General features: G+C 35.5%; 1 protein-coding gene and 1 long non-coding RNA gene across 7 annotated transcripts; one reads left to right on the top strand and one right to left on the bottom strand.

Moving 5' to 3' along the window:
- The first annotated feature begins 2831 nt into the window (after positions 1 to 2831).
- On the top strand, positions 2832 to 9966 carry LOC129870002 (nonsense-mediated mRNA decay factor SMG7-like). Of its 4 annotated transcripts, XM_055944564.1 has the most exons (9): positions 2838 to 3121; positions 4131 to 4263; positions 4529 to 5131; positions 5242 to 5364; positions 6251 to 6483; positions 6573 to 8316; positions 8425 to 8545; positions 8658 to 8799; positions 9377 to 9966. In XM_055944564.1, the coding sequence occupies exons 2-7, from the start codon at positions 4192 to 4194 to the stop codon at positions 8521 to 8523; spliced, it is 2874 nt and encodes a 957-aa protein (XP_055800539.1). In that variant the 5' UTR covers positions 2838 to 3121; positions 4131 to 4191; the 3' UTR covers positions 8524 to 8545; positions 8658 to 8799; positions 9377 to 9966. The 4 variants fall into 4 exon arrangements, with proteins under 4 accessions (XP_055800536.1, XP_055800539.1, XP_055800538.1 ...); XM_055944561.1 differs by having other exon boundaries at positions 2832 to 3121; positions 6573 to 8545; XM_055944563.1 differs by having other exon boundaries at positions 6573 to 8545; positions 8688 to 8799.
- A 2045-nt stretch (positions 9967 to 12011) lies between these two features.
- Positions 12012 to 16717, bottom strand: LOC129871698 (uncharacterized). Of its 3 annotated transcripts, none has more exons than XR_008762295.1 (5): positions 16590 to 16717; positions 16266 to 16366; positions 15340 to 15437; positions 13164 to 13347; positions 12012 to 12302 (listed from the first exon to the last, which is right to left on the bottom strand). It is a non-coding gene; the product is annotated as an uncharacterized LOC129871698 (long non-coding RNA). The 3 variants fall into 3 exon arrangements; XR_008762296.1 differs by lacking the exon at positions 16590 to 16717 and adding an exon at positions 16504 to 16586; XR_008762297.1 differs by lacking the exon at positions 16590 to 16717 and adding an exon at positions 16460 to 16478.
- Positions 16718 to 26354: the final 9637 nt, after the last annotated feature.

The following is a 26354-nucleotide window of genomic DNA, read 5'->3' as shown; positions in this document are numbered from 1 at the left end:
TGGTGTAATTACACTCTTTTGACATGTTTGGTAGGTCAAGTAATTAATTGGCATGAGAGGAATTTGGTGTAATTGAGGGAGAGTAATTACACTCCTCAATTTCTTAGAAAGGGTAAGAAATTGGTGTAATTACACCATATAATTACATGACATTTTTTAATGCTACCTTTTAAAATATATTTTTATTTGGAATATCAAAAGACATTCTTTCTTTCTTTTTTTGTCTGGACATTTTCACTTCTAACGATACAACAACAAACCATATACTTCTTCTTTCAAGTAATATTTCTTTCTTGATTCATTTTTCTATTTTCATATTTTGATGTCTTGGTAAATTATTTATGTATTTGATCTTTATATTTTCTTGAAACAATAAATTTCATTTATTTTATTTGTCATTGTGGCCAGGAGAAAAGTTTGTATTCATTAATTAAAATAAATAATAATATTATTTATTTAAAATCTAATTTTGAAAATTTAACTGTGTAATTATATTTGTCCAACGAAATAAGACAATTGGAATTACACTGTAATTACACTCTAACAAACAAACAGGTCATTGTAATTACTGAATTGTGTAATTACCACCTAGTAATTACACTAACTTCAATTACTAATTGGCTTTCCAAACAGACCCCTAGTGTCGTGCACAATAGGTATGAATTATTATTTTTGATATCATGTATCTTCTTTTAATAATTCTAAAAATAATATAATAAAAGAAATCATTTTTAATTATCTCTTGATATGCTTTATCATTTATTTTGACTTTAAGAGGGTGTTTTGATTGGGTTTTTTCGAAGTGATTTATAAGTTAAAAATTAAAAGTATTGAAACACTCAATTTTTGGCTTTTGTTTTTTTTGATACTTTTTCAACCTAAAAAATTATTTTTTTGTATTGCCCAAACTCTTTTAAAATTAAAAAAGAATTTTAAAAATGACTACATCTTGTCAGCTGGGACACTATTTCCAACATTAAGAACAAAGATGGATTGGAAATCCAGAAGATTGAGATTATGAATAGAACCTCCCATGCCAATTTAGCTTAGAGGCTTTTCCACAACCCTAACTGTCTGTGGAGAAAAAATTTCCTCACTAAGCACTTTAGAAATAACTTGAATACGAGAAAGTGCTCTAGCTCTAGGATTTGAGCTCTGTGCTGAATGGATGAAAAGATAGTATAGGTGGTCATAGGTGGTCTGTCCTCAATAGCAACAAGGCTAGTTTTATACATGATAAATGGGTGCCCAATCATAAATCCATTAAGAGCATCCTCCATGGACCCATCAAACAAGAGGACGACAACCTAAAAGTCTGTAATTTCTGAACAGATGGTAAATGGGATATGTCTAACCTCTTCTTCCAGCTGTCTGATAGTTTGTATAGCAATATAAAATATATCCATCTACGTCCTGAGTGTGAGACCAATGAAACTTGGCTGGAACATCTCCACCAATGAAAAATTCACCATCAAAACAACCTACAACCTGATCCATGAATCCATAGAAAGAACCATGATGAAACCAATAAGGAGTTTAGTTGGATTTGAAAAACCCTTGGCTCTAACAAGATCAAATCTTTCTTTGAATTTTCCATCATGGTAGGCTTCCCACCGATAAATATCTCCACAGAATGGGGTTTTCTTTAAACCCCATCTGCACCTATTATAGTCTCATGCAAGAAGACATTAACCATATTTTCTTTATTTGCTCCAATGCCTCTAAGTTTTGGGATAAAGTTAATACAAATACCACCTATACTTGGACCATCAACATCTCTAGATAATTAGGAAACTCTTTCGAGGGATAGTAGAGGTAAGCCTTATAAAGCCTCATAACTTGGGAGGTTTTGATCCCCTTTTGCTTCTGGAATATCTGAATTAAGAGAAATAACAATGTTTTTAATGGAAAGAAAGATGTCATTTTCTTTCCAATGTCCTCAATCATGCCACTGAATATCATCTCATCATCAGGCCTACCAGAAATCAATCCCCTACAGCTACCACCCTCAAGGTGAAATGGATTCCTTCCACTCCTGACACTTCATGCTGAATACAAATGGAGCTACTATTAACTCTACCAACATGGGTGGCCTGGGTAGGCTGCTTATAAATCACAAAACGACTAGGTCATATGCTTCATGAGTAAGGTTGTCCTTAATAAACCTACCATGGTAGAGCTTCGATCCCTGCAAAGGGGCCTTGAGATTGCCAAGGATAACAATTTAATCCTCCTGAAAATCAACATTGATTTCACAAAAGTGATCAAAATGATTAAACATGGTAGCCCACTTTATGCTAATATCATTTTTAAGTGCAGATCCTTGATTCAGAAACTGGGGAATACAATAGTGTCACACATCTTTAGAAAACATAACAGAATAGCGAACAACTTGAGCAAGAAGGAAGTCAAATGCAGTAATTTGGGAAGAAACGTCTATTTGATAGTTCCACCAATATTTGCTAACAAACATGCCTGGACAGACATTATAGAAACTATGTTTAGTGGAAAATTTGTACTGGTGACAATCCTTTGAATGGTCACATTTTGGACCATCAATGTAACAATGACACTATTGTGAGAGGCGACATATTTCTCCTTTTTGTGGACAATTTATATATATATATATATATATATATATATTTCCACTTAAAAAAAGAGTTTAAAAGTGAAAATCAACTTAAGTAAATCGAGGATCAATATAATAATTTTGAAAAGAAATAATTGAATAAACATTTGGTAGAAAAATTAATACTTGTAATTAAAAATATTAGGAAAAACAAATAAAATATAAAACGAATAAAATAAAAATAAAAGATAAGACTTTGTGATAGCCGTCTAAGACTTACTAAGGAGGAAAACTAAAGGAAAAAAAAAAATAGAAGCCTTTTTCCGATGATGTTCATATAGAGTCTCCACTGCTTCTTCCTCTTTCTCCTCCTCTTCGTTTACCCCATTCATCGTTTATGGCTTCAAAACAGCCCTAAAATACATCTAACCCTAGTTTTTTTTTTTTTAACTTTTCTCTCCTTCTAAACGTGCATAATGATGAAACTTTGAAGTATTTGGGAGTTCAAGGCGATTAGAAGTGGGATTTTCTTAGATCTGATTTTTCTTTTCGGTAAGAAATTTCTTGGCTTGATTTTGTTGGAAATTTTCATGGGTCAATTTGGAATTTTTGACGTGTTTTCCTGTATTCGGATTTTGTTAAAACTTTTGGAGGGTTTTGTTTTTCTCTTCTGGATCGGTTGTATTTGAGTCTATATTGTTCTATCCTTGATACGAAATTTAGAAATTAAGGTTTGCTTTATAAGGGGAAAATGATTGCGTGTTGCAGATGGTGGCAAAAATAATGATGATAATTTTGTCTTGTCGTTGTGGATTAAGGATTTTATGAGCTTTAAGTGGAATCTGATTTTGTCATAATCAGAGTCTCCAAATTTATTCGAGAGAAGCTGGTAGTTTTAGCTTATACTCCGTCCGTCCCAAAATAAGCTTCACTTCAGCAAAAGAATTTAGTCCCAAATTTAGTGTCACCTTAGAATTCAAGACAAAATTTATATATTTTTCCAACTATATCCTTATACTCCACTTAACCGTGTTAGTTTAGTAACCTACACATTACATTTATTGCTTTCTTAGTGGACGTAATTTGTAATTTTTGCTTAGGTGACACTTATTTCGGGACAGAAGGAGTATAATATAAATTGTGTTTTGAAGTGAGTATGAGAAAATGAGGCTCAAATGATGGTTGTAAAAGCATTTTGCTGTTTTTAACCCATTAAGAAAACGATAACACAGTGGTTATTTAATGAGTTTGAAGTGAATTTGGAAACAAAAGAAACTTGGTGAGCTTGGTTTTTACAGCTTAAGATTTGTGTTTTTCTACGTATTAAGGTTGGACATTGTATTCCAGTTAGTTATCTATCAAAAATGAGAATAGCACTCTTAGCATGTTGATGGATGATGGTAGTATAACATGAATAAGTGAACTAGATTGTTAACCATTTTGAAAGTCATGTGCTTGCACTTATATGCAATGTATTTATGCTTTGATGAGTATAAGGTTGCATATTGTTTTCCTTTTTAAGATTTTCCTGTTGATACCTGTTTGGGATTTGGTCCTGCAGGTTAAATGTCTTGGTGTTGCATTCGGAATCATTATTGCGGGGCATCTGGTCCACTTGATGGATGATGACCATTCCAATGGATAGTAATTTAGATCATTCATCTCGGGAGCGAGTTCAGCGTCTCTACAACAAGGTTGGTGTTTGCCTTATTTCCTTATTTCTTTTCCATTTCAATTGAGTGTTTATATATATAAAAATATTAGGCATTCGTTTGTGTTGTACTTTACTTGTAAAGCTGCAAGTTTAACATCCATATAAAGAGCCGTATTTGTTATAGCTGTAAAGCTGCAAGTTGTATCTATCTAGATCATCTTTTTGCACAAAGAGCAACTGTATATTTGCTTGTTTGAAACATGTAATTGACATTTTTTTCCTTATTTTCAATTTATTTTCCAAAGAATGTTGAGTTGGAGAATAAACGGAGAAAAGCAGCACAAGCTAGAGTTCCTTCTGATCCAAGTGCATGGCAACAAATGCGAGAAAACTACGAAACTATCATCCTTGAGGATCATGTTTTCTCAGAACAACATGAAATAGAGTATGCCTTGTGGCAGTTGCATTACAGGAGAATTGAGGAATTGCGGGCACACTTCAATGCTGCTGCAAATTCTAGTGTGTCAACCAATGGGAAGGCTCCCCCTAGTAGTGGGCCAGTTCGCATCACAAAGATCCGAACACAGTTTAAAACTTTTCTTTCAGAAGCGACAGGTTTTTACCACGATTTGATGCTAAAAATTAGGGCCAAGTATGGTCTGCCACTGGGATATAACTCTGATGAACCAGAGAATCAGATTCCTTCCTCTAAAGATGGTAACAAGTCTGTGGAGTTGAAGAAAGGATTGATATCCTGCCATCGTTGTTTGATATATCTTGGTGATCTTGCTCGGTACAAAGGCTTATATGGTGAGGGTGATTCTAAAGCTCGTGATTTTGCGGCTGCTGCGAGTTATTACCTGCAAGCTTCTTCACTTTGGCCTTCAAGTGGTAATACTCATCATCAGGTAGTAGTTTCTGCAATCAAAGGGGAAGATGAATATTGAGTAATCTTCATATAAAACGGTTTGTTTTCTGAGTGTTCTTGTTGTAATGGTTGATTGTCTTGTTTCCTCAGCTTGCAATACTGGCTTCCTATTCCAATGATGAGATGGTGGCTATTTATCGCTATTTTCGCAGTCTTGCAGTAGAAAGCCCTTTTGCCACTGCAAGGGATAACTTGATCATTGCATTTGAGAAGGTAACCAACCTATCTTTGAGGCGACCCTTCCCCCGAGCAACTTCTTTCGTAGGATCATGTCTACTAGGTTTGTTTAGTGCAGACTGAGATCTTGAGAGTGTATGTAGTCTATGTTACTTATAGGCTGATGCATAAAAGGTTAAAAAGAAACAGCTGTTTATAATGACTTGAATATATATATATATATATATATATATATATATATATATATATCCCTTCTACTTATCAAAAATAAGACATATATATCTCTGCTGTGTGTGTGTGTTAGAACTGTGGCGATGCGATTGCAAACATCTTGTAGTAGTATGGTGCTTCTTGTGGTACATTACCATAAATGATTTTGGTAAAAGCTAAGGATGTTGTGCCATTTCTAATAGCGGACGGTTGAAGTTTAATGTAAAAGCAAACCATAGAGAGTTGGTGAAGTTGGTTTGTTGCTTGGAGATATTTTAATTGAATTCAATATGCATAGAGCTGTACTATGCCCTGTATTATGCTCGTTACTTTTGGCCTTGTCAGAATATGCCTCTAGTAAAAATTTGACATACATGTGTATTGCTTTTGTTAGACTGAACAAAAGATTGGGGAGGAACTTTGATTTTTATATTTTACTGTGGTTTGAACATACTTTTTCCAGTATGTTTGATAGTGCAACCTTTACCAGAAGGTGCAGCTATTTTATCGTTATGTGGACAACCTTTTCTTTCATTTTGATTGGAGAAGTTGAACTCTATTAATATGAATTAATATGGATCACCAAGGAGGTGTGCAACCAGTAATTTTTGAGTTTCTGTTAGCCCTAATGCAAAATATATTTAGTTGTTTGAGACGTTATTGGCCCTTTGTAAAATTTGTAAACAATGAATTCTGTGTCATCTTTCGGCAGAACCGTCAGTGTTACACCCAGATGCTGGGAGATACTAAAGCTTCCTCCACCAAGGAAGGACCTCCTCGCACGACTGGAAAAGGAAGAGGCAAAGGAGAAACAAGGCAACCGATGAAAGATGATAAGGTTGAAGCAATCTCAGTCCAGGAAAAAACTTCTAGTATGTCAGACATCTTCAAAACCTTCACCACGAGATATGTTCGATTGAATGGCATTCTTTTTACTCGCACTAGGTTTTTTCCTGTCCATACTCTAATCGAATGTCTGCTATTTGACTACAATATAACGATATACTGATATTGTTCTTTTGGCATTTACCCAGCTTGGAGACTTTTGGAGAAGTGCAGTTGGTGGTTAAGAATGATCTGCTTGAGCTTCTCTCTTCTGGGCCTGATGAGAAGTATAATTTTGGTTCTGACGCTGCCGACTGTAGACTGGCTATTGTGAGGCTGGTGGCTATCCTGATATTCTCTGTTCATAATGTGAAGAGGGAAAGTGAAAATCAGTCATATGCTGAGATATTACAGAGATCTGTTCTTCTACAGAATTCGTTTACTGCTGTTTTTGAGTTCATGGGTCATGTGGTTGAGAGATGTGTCCAATTAAATGATGCCACAACAAGCTTCCTTTTGCCTGGTGTTCTGGTGTTTGTGGAGTGGTTGGCGTGCCATCAAGATGTTGCACTAGGCAATGAACCAGAAGAGAAACAAACGACAGCTAGATCATTTTTCTGGAAGAACTGTATTGCTTTATTTAATAAGCTGTTGTCCAGCGGGTTCAAGTTTATTGAGAACGACAAGGATGAAACGTACTTTTTCAATATGAGCAGGTATGATGAAGGAGAAAGTGGTAATCGTCTTGCATTGCCTGAGGATTTCGAACTGAGAGGATTTCTACCTCTTCTTCCGGCACAACTTATCCTTGATTTTTCAAGGAAGCATTCTTTTGGTGGTGATAGTGGCATCAAAGAGAAGAAATCACGTCTCCAGAGGATAATAGCAGCAGGAAAGGCTCTCGCTAGTGTGGTCCATGTTGGAGAAGAGGGAGTATATTTTGACAGTAAGGCAAAGAAATTCATCATTGGCATTGAGCCCCAAGTATCTGATGATTATGTACTTGGTTGCACCATGGAAGTTCCCAAATTAAGTGGTATTGAGCTGGAGAATCCAGCTGCAGGGCAGTTAACTGTAGGAACTCTGCAGCCAAAGCAACAATTGTATGTGGAGTGTGAGGAAGAAGATGAGGTAATTGTCTTTAAGCCATCTGTGGCAGAAAAGCATGTGAATGGAAGAGCTTCAAACATGATGACCTCGGAAGTTCCTGTTTCTTGTGTTGGTGATGCCAAGGTTCCTACTGGCATTAGCATAGCCTCTGCTGGTCTAGGAAATGAAATGGGCCCATTTTCAGCTGCACTTGATGGATTGATCATGCCGTGTGCTTTACATGCAAGTGTAAGGCCACCCTCTTCTATTGCCAATAACAGTGGCCAATACATGCAGCCTATTCAGCCAAGTACTTCAATGTGGTCTGTTGAACAGGGTGCTGTTATGAATGGATTGACTAGCTTGAACTTGATAGGAAATGGTCTGACTATAAAATCTGAGCTGCAAGATCATTCAGGAGTATTTCCACCTGCACCATATTCGAGCCCTTTTCCAGAGTCTGTCAATTTTAGCATAGCAAATAATATTCCCGCACAGGTTCCAGATGCTGCTATGCCATCTAACTTCAGTTCACTTTTATCCTCAGTAGCTGGTATTGACAGCATGTCAACTAAGTCTCCATCAGTCATGTCAACAGGCATAAAGAAAAATCCAGTTAGCAGACCTGTTAGGCATCTGGGTCCACCTCCAGGCTTTGGTTCCGTTCCTTCCAAAGTCGTTGATGAGTCTTCATCAGCAATGACTGTAAAGAATGAACGTACTCTTCCTCCTATGGATGACTATAGCTGGCTGGATGGATATCAGTTGTCTTCATCACATCAGAGCATTGGTTTCAATAACTCCATTAATCATTCAACACAAAACTACCTCTCCATGAGCAAGAGCAGTAGCTCAGTTGGGATGGTAAGCTTTCCTTTCCCTGGGAAACAGGTAAACTCTCTGCATGTACAATCAGGGAACCAGAAAGGTCGGGAGGACTACCAGATATCTGAACAGTTAAATCTGTACCAGGAGCAACCTCAGCAACTCAAGAGCGTAAATCAACAGTCTGTTGCACTGCCTCAGCAGCATCAAGGACAGTCTTTGTGGGAATGCCATTTCTTTGTGTGATATTGATATGATAGATTAGATGGTAAAATCCTGTTACCTTAAAGAAGAATTACCTTGATCAAATAGCCCATATTTTTATCTTCCCTAGCCCTGTATTTTATATTTCTTACAGTTGGCTGCTCAAGTTTTTCCAGGTTGTTAACAGTTACTGTGGTGATGTCCAGCGGCCTGTTGCTATGACGTTCAACCATCATATTTGCAGTATGGCCAAGGTTATTAAGTTTTTCTTGCAGCATGGATGGTCTTGGATTGTTGCAGGCACTTGCTGTCGAGCAGGTATTGCCCTCCTCCCTCCTCCCTCCTCCCTCCTCCCTCCTCCCATCTCTCTTTTTCTCTTGGTCTTCCACTGTGCATTTGAGTGGACATACTTTTGACAATTTTTTATGATTCATCCCGAAGATACGGCCTTTTTGTCTGGGTAGCCTACTGAGGAAGTTCCCTGCTATTTCATTTTCTTCCTAGGGTAGTTTCTGTGAGCTTACTTAATAGTTGTGTGTTTGGTTGGTTGTCTGTAGAAACTTTGCTAATAGTATTTGGGACATTTCTTTTCCTGTTTCTTTTTTACGTTTATTGGGACTGAGGTTAATGTAGAGTTAGAATCTGATTCCTATGCTTTTCCTATTGGAAGCCCTGAACAATTATGATATGTCCTATCCTTAAGCTATTGAATTCCAATTTAAAATTCCCCACCCACTTTCTTTCCTGTTTGTACCTTTGAGGTTATTAAAGTTAATTCCCTGGTTATATGTTGAAGTAGTTTACCCTTTCATAATTCTCATACACTTGAGGGGAGACCACAGCACTTCGAAGCTGAAAACAATGGATTTCTCACACTTTTTTTGGGTGTATGCAGTTTGTGCCTAGCTCTCCAGACTCGATGAGTTAGACTGAGGTCAGTAGGTGCAGCGATTGGAAGCTTTGGAAGTAAGAACTTTGCATGGTTGGATGGTTTGCATGGTTGGTATATCAGATTTTGATGGATTGCTGGTTGCAGTCAATGAAGGAGAAGCTAGTCAATCTATCTGATAGTAGGATCTCTCTTACGAAGTTCTGCTACATGCCATGATGAGCAGTGTCCAACTATTAAATGTGTAAGTAGATATCTTGGCAGTTAACATATCCGCCTGAAAGTTCTGCAATGGGATTTTGCGAAAGATCATACAGAAGGATTAGTGATGAGGGGAGTAACTATGGATGTTTGATGGAAATAAGTTTGCGAATATGTACACACACATACAGTTAGCTCACACATACAGTTATCTCACTTTCTCTGGTTTGTTGCATTGTCAGCTAGTGACAATATCCTGTCATGTATGTTATTTGTATTTTTGATCCAGTTGGATAATTAGTGTCTGGTCACCTGTATCTTGGCACGCCAGTTCCCCAGGCAGGGAATGCCCAAACCATTTTATTTTGATAGAACGCCTTTCAACTTTGGTTTCAGTGTGTGAGGCATCTACCTTCTCTGCAGCCCTCCCCCCTCCCCCCCCCCTCCCCCCCCCCTCCCCATGACTGCTTATGTTTACATATATGTTAACCTTTCCGTTCTTCACCAAATTTGCCTGTTATTGACAATGCTGGAAATGTCTAATGGCTTTTGGTTTTGCCCATTCAAAGTAGCAACCGTTGGCTTTATATTAAAATGCTGCAAAACTCACTGGTTATGCATGTTGAGGGGTGAAAAACAACCAAGATTAACTAAGGCAATACAACTAACTAATTTAGTTAATCTTATTGGTTCATAGTTTTGGCAGAAGAAGAAAGTGAAGCAGCAAAACAATACTTTAAAAGACTGCTATTTCTTGCTTATTCATCTGCCATTTCCCTTCTTTGTACCCCATGAAAAACGGAATCTAAGTACACTTGGCTGCCTTTTATTCACCTCAATCCTAGAAAAAGTAAAGAACGGGTTGCCTTTTATTCACCTCAATAGTAACTGGTAAAGTTGCTGCCATGTGATCAGGAGGTCATGGATTTAAGCCTTGGAAACAGCCTTTGGCAAAAATGCAAGGTAAGGCTGCGTACAATAGACCCTTGTGGTCGAGCTCTTCCCCAAACCCTGCACATAGCGGGAGCTTTAAAGATGGATTTTTCAGACTGCAAATGATCAGCAAGTCAGTAGAGGTGGTTATTTTATCTAAATTTGTGCACTAGGGCTCAAAGCTGTGTGGTGGAATCACCATTTTCAGGATGCTTTTGTAAACTCCAGCAAAAAATGAATGGTCCCACGTTTTAAAGACAAACACAAGTTGTAGGTGTTAATGCAGACCGATGGTTGATATCTGCTTGTGGATAAATAGATTGGAATGAGAAGGCAGAATCGCTGCTTCTTTCTGATGATTGGATATATAGGCAGTTGTGGGTGAGGAGTCGGGAGAGGTTCATATCAACTCACATTTTTATAGAACATGAAATGAAGTTTTGGAGCTCGTAAGTGTTATCTTCGTGTGATCGATAAGTAGGGTTTGACCCATGAAATAATGCTTGTTGCATCACGATAGTTTTCTACAATATACTCGGGGAATGCGACTTTTTGTGGAACTTGTGTGAACATTGTATGCTTTGTGGATCAAGCTACTTATTATGAGAAAACTTGTATAGTTTTACCAAATTCGAGAACCGACAAACTTCTTCAACTACTTGCTTTATTTGTTAGTAGAGAAAATACATGAAGTTTTCCCCTAAACTTACACCTTAATTTCAAGGAGACACTTCAACTTTACAGGGTCCTATTACCCCTTTATTTTTGTTCAATATGAATTTATTATTACCTCATTATAGGCCATCGTGGCATGGAAAGTGTATTATACTCTCCAGAAAAGTGTGAGGTGAGCACAAAGCAATTTTTTTTTTTTAATGTTTCATTCATCAAAAATACTATTATTTTGTTTAGGGAAAATGGTTTAGAAAAACACGTAAATTGTGGTCGAAATTGTTTTTACACACTTTAACTTTGCGAGAGTTCTATGCCCCTAATAGACCATCTTAAAGTGGAATATATGTCCCCTTAGAAAGTGTCACCTAAATTTGTGTTAAATGGTGACAGACACGTGTCTATTTCTTTCAAAAAAAAATTCTTATATTTTATTCTTTGAACTTTTCTTTTCCTTACGATATTGTCTTCAGCATTTTCTTTATTTTTTTTCTTTCTATTTTACTTTACTTTACTACTACTAAGAAGCCATGGTTTTTAACCCACTCATTATCCAAATAGACTCACTAAAAAAGAAAGCAAATGGACTAAAATCTAAAAAGCCTAAAAAGGCCAACCGGCCATTCTATTACATGTACTCTCAAGTAGAGGGTTTCCAAAATTCCTAAACACCACTCTTCTTCTCCTCTCATATAAGAAAACTAGGAAAGTGATCCGCGCTTCGTGTGGAAGTAAGAAGCTTCAAGTAAATTGAATTATATATTATAGGTATATGTGTTCACACATAAATAAGATGGAGAAACTATAAAAGTAAATTTAAATGAATTTCAAATGCTATGTCAAAGGCTTACTACTGCATAATTTCTTCACCGAATAATCATCCATGCTTAATAAGTTGATATTATACCAACATTGTCTAACAAAATCACGTGCAGTTTCGTATACATATTGATTGTCTATGCCGTTAAGCAAATGTTCATATGGAATAGATAAATGTGATTCACAATTTAATACATTTATAAGCTAAAGTAGCAAGACTCTATTATTAGCTTTAACATCATTGTAGAAAAGAATTAGGTCGGGTGTTATCTCAATGGATATCGATGGAATTGTGCTCTAACATAACCTGTCATTATAAAGAAGGTGAATGCAAGTTAGTTGCTATTAAAAAGTTGAATTTAGGCTAGCTGCTATAATTTCTTAAAAAAACATATAGAGATGAATCTATTTAAAGATCAAATTTGAATAGTTATATTGAAGAAAATAATAGGTAATGAATAATCAATAAAGCCAAATAATGAGTTGACTTTGAAGGAGTTTTTGAGGAATTACTCTCAACTTTATACAAGTACCAAAATAACAATAAAAGTAAAGAGTTATGTGCTACTTCACATTTGAATAAGCATGAAAGATTTATCAAGAGATCATGAGAGCAACAATAATATATTTCTCAGTTTATAGTTTAATTCTTGAGGGTAAGTGTTGTACTCAAGAACTTTTTTGAAATTTTGATTTAACATTCTTGATCAAATGTTCTGCACATAATAGACAACGAAACCTAAATGAGCATTACAGCTTGACCAAAAAATGAGAATGAAATTTTTTTCATTCAAATCATCGAAAAGAGTAAGTAATAAACTAATATAGAGACTTAAAAGATTTGGGGCATACTTTTTTTAAAACCACAAATAAAAATGAACTACAGTGTTTCCTTTGTCAAGACAATCCAATGAGGGGAAAACAATTCTACTATCAGAACAACTATATGGAAAAATTTAAAATGAAAGAACACACGTGTTGGACTGAAATTATTGTTTAAAAACTAAATTCATTCGTATACGTAGATATGAGATATGCATAGCCATTATATATGTGTGCGTGAGAGAGAGAGAGAAAGAGAGATGAATGAGGAAAGACAAAAATAACAAATTTGATATTATAATCTATTTTAAAATAGCACACAAGGTTGTTTAACAAGATTACCTACATTTGAGAAGTGATATGATTTGTGTTTGCAAAAGAATATAATCACTTGTTGCATCTCAGTTATTGAGGCAGTTTTGCAATAATAGTAGGCTTTTGACTTCTTATCACGAGTTTCTTTCATCATGCAAGGATTCATTTTTGATTTGTCTTTTTCCAAGTATCAATAATATGATCGTCCTAAAAATCTGCAACATGATAATTATTTTTCATCAGACAAAGAAATATGCCTAAAGGAATAATCAGCACAACACAAATTATATTGGCGCCATCATTTTTCATATTACTTGCTACAAATAAAGAAAGGAAATAAACATATAGAACTTACCATGATACCTAGATAGCAGAACACACAAAAAGTACATTTAATACTTATTTAATCAGAAAGCTACTTCAACACTAAATAAACAACATATAAATGCATCTGATCAAGGCAAAATTTGTGAATGAACTATCTCGAGCATGTACCTTCTAAATGCCATATATGATAAGAAGATGGATGGTGTTTATATGTTGATCAACTTCTCGTCTTCTCATTCATTTTCTGTTTTTGTTTGGCTAAGAGCTTCTGTGCAATATGACAGTGGAGTCATAGAAGCACTTTTATTATTGTTGCTACTTGTACAAAGTCTTAACTTGTTCTTGAAAAGAATGGTATAAACTATGTAGATCATGAGAGGTTATGTTTAACAAGACCAACAATTCAGTGGGAAAAAAGATCAGTGTTAGCGAGTAAGGACTTACGCCATGAACAAACAATATTTAGTTGTATATCCATTGTTTCTATTTGTTTCAACTACATGTATAGTAGAAGACATGGAAAAACTTTACCAAACTAAATACACAATAATTGAAAGGTGACATGAAGGAGAGGGGTGATGTTCAGAGGCAATGTGGCTTGAAATAGTAAGGAGAGATTAAAATATAATTTTGGTGCTAATATTAATTACAATCCCAATCTTTAGTCGAATTGTTATTTCCTTTTATCTACGTTTGCAACTTAGCTGAAGCAACAAAATGAATAGGCTAGTTTATCCAAATATCATCAGATAGATCAATCTTATCAAACTGACAATCAAATCTCAATTTATTTGAATTTTTTGAAGATCACGAAAATGAACCAAATGACATATTGTCATCGAGTAACTACGGAGAAAACCAAGTAATTTTCTTATCGTATCTGTTGGATTGTCATGAGAGGACTTTTAGTTTTACTTTTCATTAGTATATATATCTCCATATAATAAATAAAAAGTAGAATTATTACACAATGCTATACAACATAATTTTTCAGAAAAATATCTTTTAAAAGATATTTTGATTTCACTATAGAGTGATAAAAGCAAAGTTCTAGTTTATAACACAATGCTACACAAGAATCTTTCAATAGGAAGATGATTATATAAATCATAATCAAGATACAATCATATTTAAAATAAATTGCTCTTTTCTAGTGGATAAACTTGTGAAGCATTAAATTTAGGCTATTGAAGACCATAAGTTGTAATGTCAGTGTTCCTGTTTTTTGTATTTGTCAAAATGGGGGAAAACAACCATGACATGATTAGGAAACTCAATTAAAGTTTAATCAGAATCAATAAAAAGTAGAATACCTATGTGATCCGAAAACAATCATCTCCAAATGAAGCTAAATCATTTGAAAGCACACAGTAATGGCGCTATACTATGTCAAAATTAATTGAAAGAAAATAAATAAAACCAAACTAATACACCATTTAGAAACCACCTAACAAAGAAAATAAATTGAGAGAATGTTTGAATTGTTTTATTAAAAGTAGCTTATAAGCTAAAAGCTAAAAGTCAACTTGTAGCTTCTTTTTGTATTCTTTTTGAACTTTTATAACCTAAATTATATCTTTTCCAAGCACCACGAAAAATAAAAAAAATAATTAAAATCCAAAAACATTTAAAATAAGACAATTCAAACACCCTCTAAGTGTTTTAGTTTAAGTGGTTCACACCACAACGTTTTTTCAGCTGTCAGACTTTTCAGAACATCTTTGTCATTCTGTACTTGAAAGTAGACATTAAAGGAAAACACATTATTTAACAAAATATATTCAATCATCACATACAAATACACAGAGACTGATCTCATGCATTATCATGCTAAAATATAAAACATAAATCTAATGTAGAAATTTAGCTGAAGTCATCACCTTTGCAAATCAACATACAAAATATCCCTAAATTTTTCTTTTGCCTGGTGTAAAAGAATCCCACAATCCAAAATCAAGTAGAGCTCATTAAAGATAACCTAATACAGATCAAAGAAACTTTCGTAAGTCAATAAACAAAATTGTAAAGACGAGCAAGATATGAAATAATAGCAAAAAAAATAAATAATCAATCAGGCACGATAAGGATAATAATTGAGCGTAATCTTTTTTTTTTTATAAATAAATTACCAATTAGACATCATAACAGACGATATGATAGACTCCTTGTAAATTCATTAGCATATTCCTTTTCTTTACAAAAATAAATCTCATAAAGATAGTTACCAAGAAAGTGCATTAATCAAAACTCTTCCTCATAAGCAAAAAATCAGGATCCATTCCGGATCAACCGAATTGGTACGGAAATTGTAACATGGGAAAACCATGGATAAACATTGAATGATCCGATTTACTTACTTGAAAACCGGATCCTTCCCCATCCGCATCCGAATTGGCTAAATCTAGTATAGTGGGTACTGATAGAGAGGAGGTACTACCCTCAATACAATGGGCGTTTGGATGAAATTTAAAATGGGTGTATTGGAGTTGTTTTTGACTTATTGTGAATAATTTGAGCTGATAACTTCTTTTTGTTGTTTTTCAAATTCTTGAAAATTCTTGAATTGAATTCGGAAATTTTATGATCGAAGCTGTTTTCAACTCCAAATAAAATGAAAAAAATACATGCGCACAATAGTAAGAAAAAACAGATAGCCAAATTTCGTTAGTCTTTTGGCCCCTTATACATGCTTATTATCCAAGAAAAAGGATTCATATGAAACATGATTTCCCCAAAAATTACTTGTCGATTTTAACATTTCAAGTGACGAAACAAACATATATATTAAAGATCCATGAGAACTTACCAGCCTTCTGGATATCGACATGTCTTAAATCTGTCACAGTTTACCTCAAAAGTGTCAATCAGATCCTACTACTTCGAATTTCTTCAAATTTGTAATTTTTTCTACATTCAAGAAAGCAACAAATTTAGTTAAATATCACTTTTTTCAAATTATAAGTTGAAATCGAGTAGAATATATTTAAAATAAGAAAGTACAAATGATCAGATCAACAAAGTTATCACAATATGGTGAAAATTACACTCATCTTCCTATATTAATAGGATGATTCAAAAAAAATGGCAGATAACCCGTGAAAGAAGAGTGAGAAAGAGAGGAATAACTCACTGGCGAAAGTTGGTGATTTTTGAGTTTTCCCTTAATAATTGGGCATAAGTTGTTGTTAGGTTTTGTTTGAATGAACACACAAGAGTTTTTTTAAAATGATTTTCTTTTAACTCAAAAGATAATTAAAATGAAGGAAAAAGGCTAAATAAACAACAAAAAAGATAAATAACATTCAAGGCCTTAAGAGGTCGCCAACTAGGCGAACATAATATTCTCTTTTATATATATATATATATATATATATATATATATATATATATATTGCTGCCTTGCCTTCGCTTCCTTTTCCTATGGATCATCAAAGTTCTTCCTATCTTATGTGACTATTACTACTACTACGATTCTATTTTTTTCTCCTTCATATTGCGTCCAAACGCACACGCAAGTGTACGTGGTCTCAACAGTAATATAGTGACCCTTTTTAAGAGCCGGATATCGAACCCACAGAAAAATTTAGTTAGGCGTTGGTTAGCTTTTCAATGAATCAAATTATTCATGCGTGTTTTCAAGGAGTTAAGTTCATTTATATCTAAAATGATTATACCAAAAATGATATACGAAATGATTCAAAGATATTAGAGAGATTTTAGCAATTTAAGGAAGAGTCCCAGGGTTGTAGCGTTTATAGATTTTCGGTCTAACATCCTTTACTTTGGTATCTAATGGGTCTTTCGATTACTGATTTACAAGGTTGATTTTACAATTATGATCTTCCGATTTCTAATTGCCTACTTTTGTTGACAGCTTAACTATATCGTTGAGCGGGGGTAAGCATGAACCAACAAAAATGCATTAATCATAACATTCTGTTTAGTAACCAACATGGTATATATATATGTGTCACAGTCATTCTATACACGAATCATTCTAGACAATTTTAGGACAAACATGCTCCCTATATTCTAGTGTTCTATCCCCTTTCCGTCTTCCGAGTTCCGGGTGGACAACAAATTTGTTCTAATGGTGATCAAGCATTAAAACAATCAAAACGAGAATATAGGAGTAATCACATACAAAATCCCATTTTCAACCAAAGCAAATAAGATTTAAACCTTCATCTTGTGGCTACAATCCAAGAACAAGGTGATTTAGCCACTCATAATTTGTAACATAATTACATAAATCATTAATAACATAAAAACTTGAATTCGATTGAATGAAAAGAAGAAAATATCACCCAAAAGTAGTTCTTTCTTCGTCTCCTTCAGTCCAAATCCGACAATCTGATCTCCTTTTCAATAAAGTATATAAAGGTGCTATTTATAGCACAAAAAATGCAGAGTTAAAGTAAGCGCACTGAAGTCCGCAATGCGGACTTGATTTAGTTTAATGCAATTTTTTATTTTCTATGTCGGTGAAAATTTGTTCTATCCAGAACCAGGTCCGCGATGTGGACCCAGCGCGCACTACACTGTTGAGTCAAATAAATTCCAAGTGTTGGAATTAAATCACTGAAGCTCAGTGCGCAACGCGGACACACTTCTTTATGATGCATTTTCTTCACATTTTTTCCCCAACTTCTCCTTCGATCTCCACTTTCAATCCGATCATGTTTTGAATGTCCATTCTTTGTCAATTAGCCCTGAAAGTGTCTAATCATGTTGATTGGTTACAACAATACACAAATATACGAAAATATGAACTATTCTCTAGGAATTTGCTCTCAACTTGACTAATGAATTATGGGTTTTATTTGCTATTGGGCACATAAATGTATCCAAGATAACTTCATAAGAGCCAATGGGTGCAGCAACACAAAAAGGGAAGAAAAATGATACATACATCAACTTTTTTTTTGTTTAAAAAAAACTTAGGAATTCCAATACATATACAAGATATCTCTTTTTCATAAGAAAGACTCTATATCCAAAAAGCTCAAGCTTGAGGTCTACCATGCACCACTTTGGCCCATCGAAAACAGTCACCATTCACCACCTGCTTGATAAATTCCCAAGACAACGTCTTTTCAATGAAGTTTAACCAAATATTTCTGAGTCGGGTTCAAGAGTTTGAGTTCATCAAGATTTTCGATGGCGTTCTCTTATTGCAGTGCTTTTCGGTAGATGTTTAATGCAGGATTAAAAATCTACTTTCACTTTGCTAGAAACCTAAATTTTTCTCACATAATTGCAAAGAGGCTTTATGCTAAAGGTCCAATTATAACTTTGTTCGCTTTGATTTCAGCGTTACTTCTCGTTTATATTTGAATGATGTTCATTTGGCTATCGGTCAATTTTCTACGCTCATATGTGGTTGCTTTTTTGGATTTTATTGTGTTGATAGTTTGCTAAATTATTAGTTTATTTACGTCACTACAGGAAATAAAAATCTTAGTTTGTTGTTTGAGTTGGATTAAAAGCTTTGGAGAGACAAATATTTTGTTAATTCTAGTTAGTTTCATTTGTGGAGTTTTGAAAATGTAAAGTGTAGCTGCATGTTTAAGCTTTGGAGGATTTATATATATTCAATATTTTAAAGAAAATTTTGTTGTTAGAGGTTCACTTCTCCAACTGTCTTATTTGATTGTGTTAGATGCACATGAATCCATGGTCATTTATTACTAATAAAATTTTAATTTGTTGGCTTCCTCTTACTTTGATTAAAAGAGTCTAGTACTCTTATTGTTTAATTTTTCGTTTGAGTAGTTAAACCTTGAGAACAAACATACTCTCACCCCTTTTGAATATTTTTACATGTACACTACAATGGAATGACGTTGCCTGGAGTTCAACCACGACGAGAGGAGGAATCAGTGCGCGAAGATGAGCTTAGGTGGAATCATCGCCCCAAAAGGGGCATCAGCTACATTTTGGTAAATGATGAAAATGGACAGTCTATACCTGACTTCTTATATGAAGCGCATGTATTGCTTTATAAAAAATAAAGCAATTCATTACTCTCTTCTTTTTCAATTTTATATGTAGATCATAAAAATAAAATAGAGGGAGTATCATCGTATTGGGCTCATTTTAAGTCTTGTCAGATCCCGATCCCATAATCTTTCTTACTGTAACGACCCTTTCCATTGTTATGGGTGAGATAATGATGAAATAAATTAAGTGAGAAAACTTTCGGGTTAGGAGTTAGAAATTTTAGATTAAGCTACGTTTAGACGAATTCTGAGTGAGGTGAATCCTAGGGCAATTTGGAAAAGGATTGGATAAAATGTATAAACTTGAGTTGTTTTTTTGGTTATCTAAGATGTTAAGAAATCCGTAGGACTTTTTGGAAGTGAATTGGGGTGAGTATAACTCCCGGTATCGATCTTGGCGTGAAGGAATTGATTTTGAACATCAAGGTTTGAATGTGCATTGTGAAATGGACACTTTTTGGGAAGTTTTTGATTTTTTTCCAGTGCAAGAAGTGAGTGACATGCTGCTACAACAACGTGATTAATTTCCTCTATAATGGGGTATTTCTGCTATGGTGGCGGCGCTATAACAGGGTTAGGTGCAGTTAATGTAGATTGTTTTAAAAACTGCTCATAATTTTGCAAGTACATTTTGGGGAGGAGAAGGGCGACTTAGGGCAATTTTAAGTAGTATTTCATTAGGAATCATTGTAAAGGTAAGTAAATTACTCTTCTAACTTGATAATTCGATTTCTAGGCCTTAGAGACGGTATTTGTGGACCTAGGGGAGGATTTGGGTTCATCCTAAGGTGGAAAAAATCTGACTTAATGACAATTTTGGATGTAAGACCTTGGGTTGTTTATAAAAATAATTATTTTTGATTTATTTACCGTGATTCACTAGTGTAACCATGACATTGATAGTTTTAGGTAAATTAATGGTGGAAAAGCCTTGGATTGGGTGAAAAGATCATGAGTTTGGGATTAAGTTATAATCCAAAAATATTTAGGCCATTTGTGATTGATTTTTGTATTTGTGTTGTTATTTCTAGACCAAGAACAAGCTAGAATTCATAACAAGACTCAAATTCAATAAAGCTTCCAAGACATGATTCGATTTCTAGGCCTTAGAGACGGTATTTGTGGACCTAGGGGAGGATTTGGGTTCATCCTAAGGTGGAAAAAATCTGACTTAATGACAATTTTGGATGTAAGACCTTGGGTTGTTTATAAAAATAATTATTTTTGATTTATTTACCGTGATTCACTAGTGTAACCATGACATTGATAGTTTTAGGTAAATTAATGGTGGAAAAGCCTTGGATTGGGTGAAAAGATCATGAGTTTGGGATTAAGTTATAATCCAAAAATATTTAGGCCATTTGTGATTGATTTTTGTATTTGTGTTGTTATTTCTAGACCAAGAACAAGCTAGAATTCATAACAAGACTCAGATTCAATAAAGCTTCCAAGACATGATTCAATATATGTGATGGTTGTTTGTTTTCCAAGTTATATATGTGAGCATGTTAACTATTCCTATAGTATTACTTGTATAATGCATGTTTGGGGAAACATAAGGTATGAATGTGAAATGATATCGTGTTATCAATCTCATGCAATGAACTTGTTTAATTTTCTTGTGATTTTAAAAGTGTGGTTGTTTCATTGTGATTGCGATTGTGTCATGTCAGTGGTTCATTGGTTAGCTCGGGTACCATGCTTGGTACAGTTTAAAGGTTGGTACGAATACCGCACCTGGTTCAATTGATCGGTTGGCTCAGGTACCACGTCTGGTACAAATTACATTATTGTCACGACCCATTCCTATAGGTCGTGACTGAGGTCCAACCGGGACCCCCGTGTACATAACTATCAACTGTAACAACAAATATAAGACTCATACAGGGGGACCCCAATGGGATATACATTTTCACATACACGTAGCCGCTTTCGTTTGTCTCCTGAAGAGTTACATTACTCGAATTATAAAAGGTCGTGCAAGCCGATAAAGTTGTCATAGCGTAATAACGTTATAACACGCCGTATAGGTAAAACTAGAATAACTTACAAATGACCCACATACATATGTCTATAGACCTCTAAGAATAACAATCATATCATATGGCGGGATAGGGCCCCCGCCGTACCCCTGAATAGACAAATATATAATAGAAGGTCTAGTACCCAAAAGCTTGGCTCTGATTCAATGGAGCTTCTCCCAAACTTGCTGAGTGGAACCCTATGCTGGCGGATCCCCAAAATGTACGTCTGTACCTGCGGGCATGAAATGCAGTCCCCAAAAGAAAGGGGGGTCATTACGATACATGTACTGAGTATATAAAGCATAACATAGCATAAACGAGCTTTCAATAGAAATAGGGATGCAGGCAATAAATGTAACAGTTAACGAATCACTATACTTGCACCGTGTGAAATGAGGGCATGTATATCTTCCTCATATACCGTAACCGGCCCGCTGTGGGACTCAGGGTTACAAATGTATCACTATATTTTCACATGCATGCCTATATACTATATTCGTCCCTTCAGTGATGGACTCGGTGAAGCTATCATTTCATCGTGTATCATGTCCGGACCTTCATAGGATGCAGTGATAATTATTTCATCATATATCATGCTCGGCCCTTCATGGGACACGGTGAATCAATATTTCATCATTTATCATGCCCGACCCTTCATGGAATGCGATGAATCAACATTTTATCGTTTATCATGCCCGACCCTTCATGGGATACGATGAATAAACATTCCATCATTTATCATGCCCGACCCTTCATGGGACGCGGTGAGTAATGTATTAGCAGCATGCATGAGCGGATTAATGAATAACCATATGCAAATAAATTCATCATTTAAGGCTCAACAAAACGGTCAAATGAACCGTCATTTGGAAACTAGGGTAGGAATCATCTCTAGTACCCTCTAGATGCCATTAGGGACTATGTCAACTGGAGCCTCAACTTCATAGTCATACGTTACTATAGTATGAACCAGCTTATAGAAGTTCGAGTATTGGCTATCTTAGAGCCTTTTAAACAAAGGAGCTTTTTCGTACCAATCACTATTCAATTGTATAGAAGACTTGAGGAATAGGAGCTTAACTCCTTTAAGAGTCTCAACAGCTATAAGTGAACCAGAAACATGTATCAAGGAAGTGCCCAACAGCTTACGGAACCGAGGACATTTGTTATTGTAGGGTCCTTAGGAATAAGAGATTATATCTCCACTTACTATTCAACATATAAAAGACTCGAGAGTAGTGGCTCGACCGCCTTTAGAGTTTTTGCATTCAGACGTGGATAAGAGTCATGAGTCGTACTCGAAGCTTATGAATAGAGTTACCCCAAGATTCATATACATATTATTTGTAACCTATATCTAAGACATGCCAAAAAAAAGGGATGGACTTTACATACATTTTAAACATACCAAATCAAGGGAGAGATAGGCCTTACATACTTACTACTTTCCTTCATACAGAAGACTTGAGAGGCAATATCTCACTTATTGTAGGAGTTCTAACATCAAGAAATAGTTCAGAGGCATGAATCATTCTCGAAGCTTTATGAATGGAATTATCCTTAGAGCACCACTTATAGCTAAGACATGCCAAAAGAAAGAAAGCGTGGACTCATTTCCTTATCCATTTCTCCCGACTAGTTTATTACTAGTTCCGTAGTTAGCGGAAATCGGGCAGCATCTCCCCTATAACTTGCCCTATTCAAACTTTCAATTTTAATCTCTAAACTTAGCAGACATATTCACAACCACACGCAGAAACCATATATAAGAAAACTAATTTGATATTATTCAAAACAAGTCCCAAACAGCCCGTTCAAAACTACGACTCCAAAATATAGTTTTTAATCTCTGTTCCGTAAAACCTTTAACCACACGAACCAGAGGGCTATGTGGATGCAACCAGAAGCTACCACATCCCTTTTGGAACGTGTTTCTGTCCTGAAAAACATAATAAGACCATCTCCAACTGCAGCACCACCATCGCAACAACACTATACAACCTTAACAACTTTAACTTGACTAGAACGACTTTAATTTCGTTTGTTTCTAATGCCAAGCATACTTATGCATTTTTTATACTTCCAGCCACATTTAAGACATTTAATACACTCCATAAAAACATTATTAACTCCTCGTTGAAAGGGAAGAACTTACCTTATCCAAAACTTGCCAAAACTAGCCTCGGAAGTTTCTTGACGTGCTGAAATTTTAGCGGACTGTTTGTATCCCTTTGGTGCTGCTCCAAACTATAAATTTACATTACTAACACCTTCATTTTATCATGGTATACCCTAGGTAATTAATTCATAGAAAAAAAAGTCAGAGGCTTACCTTAAAGTGGCCAAAGCCGTCACCCCTCTCCCTTAGTCTCTTAGGGTTTTTCTTTTTTTTTTGTCTTCAAAATGCTGAAGAACAAAGTGTATACAGCATGTAACACATATATATTAACCTCAATAGGAGCTTACACATGACATCCCCTAGCGGTGACATGTGTCAGCCCCCCTAGGGCGCCACCTCATCCATGCATCCACTCATATGCTGCAACATGGAAGGATGGGGCCCACCTTAAGTAGGTGTGTCACTTACTTACCCCAAGTAGGTGCATCACCTACTTGTCACCTACTTGCTTCTTTTCATCAGTTCAGAATCTAGTTTTTTTACTCCTTTTCATGGGTTGTGGCCTCGTCTCACTTTAAGAACCCATATAATCTTTGCTACTTAAGCTCGACGTGTACTCAAGTAGCTTAATTTTCTAAGCCATCCAAGTTTGTAGCTTATGCAAGTAGGTTGAGTACCATGACTCCTTATTTGGCCTCCAACTCCATCTGAAGCCTTCTAGACCTATTTCCAACCGTCACTACTCACGTAGAACTTCATAGATAACGTGGATCACATGACACTCTTTTTAGAGAAAACAAATATGCTCTACTCTACCAAGGTGCGGGGTATAACATCCTTCCCCCCTTTAAAACATTCATCCTCGAATATTAATTAATCTCATAAGGTCTTGCAAGGACTTCGGGAGTTCTCTATAATAACTGCCATCTATAGGCCCCTTACTCATCAACACAGTCAATTTAGGAGTTTAGATCACTTATAGACGTAGGGAACACGTACAAATATCTCTTCTCTATCTCTCTTTCTTGTCAAACTTTGTTATACCTTTCTGTTACTTTCTCTTTCCTCATGCTCTCTACCATTTCTGTTATCACATAACCTTCATTCGAAGCTTTCCTTACCGAACTTGATAGGTCTTTCGTATTTGTTCTATAGCTCACTTTTCCATTTCATACCTACCTTTTTATTCTTGTCATATGGACTACGCCATATCTTTGGCCACTTGCTCTCTAGGCCTTACTTATTCCCATAATGATCCTTGTTATATTTACCTCATTCGTACTCCACCCTATAGTATAACATTTCTTAATCTTTTTCACGATTCTTACTGTAGGTTAATTTCACTCGGTGAAGTAAGCATACTTACCCTTTCACCCCTCATAATCAGTCTTATCCTTATTATCTCACAAGTTTTCTTATAAATACTTCCTTTTCGTCCCAATTTTTTTCTCCTGCACTTTTGTCTTAATCACACTATTACCTCTTTACCTATAACTCATCACAATTTATCCCTGTGTATCAACTGAGTCAGTACCTTAATATACCAACCTATCAAGATCTACCAGTCTTTTCTAAATCACCTCTTAGTATCATAAGTCTTTTCCAAATTCCTTTTTACCATGCCAGCATTGACCTCCTAGTTACTATGGCCATTAAGTCAACAATCAACTTATTTCCTGAGGTCAGCTATACTCATGGTTAAGGCAAATCTCGTCATTATTGTGGGTACGACCTTTTAAGACGTACTATAACCCTGTATCTCATTCTTTTTCTTTATTTCTAAGAAAATTTCGGTAGAGTTTCCCTTGTACTCCTTACTATCTCAAAACCCTGCATGTAGAAAATACCAACAATGCCTCACAGGGCCAACATACATATCATCTCACAGCCACACAGGGCTTTCAATATCAATAATAGTATGAAAATGATGGACTTTCCTCATGTTTCAGCTCAACCTGCATCTGTTACACTTTCCGGTCTACTTTTCTTTCAGTTTTCGTCTTAACATTTCAATCGTATGTTAATCATATGTCAATACCTTACCCAACAAATATCTTTTGTGACTTTGCTTACCTGCGCACTTTGTAACTTCCAATATCATCAATTACTTCTTCCTATTGATGTCTACCTTCTACTAAAGTCCAAGGTTAGTATAAGGAGTTTTCCTATGACTCGGATCTATTATACAATCTTAGATATAAAAGAAAGGTAACATCCTGAATGTCCTGTAGCCTCTTGCTTATAGATGTGGTGCGCAACACACCAATAAATAAGACTCTACTAGACACGGTCTGTAGACACTCCAAAGAAGAACCGCTCTGATACTACTTCTATTACGATCTATCCCCGTAGGCCACGACTGAGGTCCAACCGGGACCCCCGTGTACATAACTATCAACTGTAACAACAAATATAAGACTCATACATGGGGACCCCAATGGGTCATACATTTTCACATACACGTAGCCGCTTTTGTTTATCTCCTGAGGAGTTACATTACTCGAATTATGAAAGGGCGTGCAAGCCAATAAGGCTGCCATAGCGTAATAACATTACAACACGCCGTATAGGCACAAATGGAATAACTTACAAATGAACCACATATATATGTGTACAGACCTCTAAGAATAATAATCATATCATATGGAAGGACAGGGCCCCTGCCGTACCCCTGAATAGACAAATATATACATAGAAGGTCTAGTACCCAAAATCTTGGCTCCGATTCAATGGAGCTTCTCCCAAACTTG

The sequence above is a fragment of the Solanum dulcamara genome, chromosome 10 (genome assembly GCF_947179165.1).
Source record: "Solanum dulcamara chromosome 10, daSolDulc1.2, whole genome shotgun sequence".
Lineage (NCBI taxonomy): Eukaryota > Viridiplantae > Streptophyta > Magnoliopsida > Solanales > Solanaceae > Solanum > Solanum dulcamara.
Note: the sequence above shows the minus strand (reverse complement) of the source record. Positions and strands in the feature narration are given on the sequence as shown.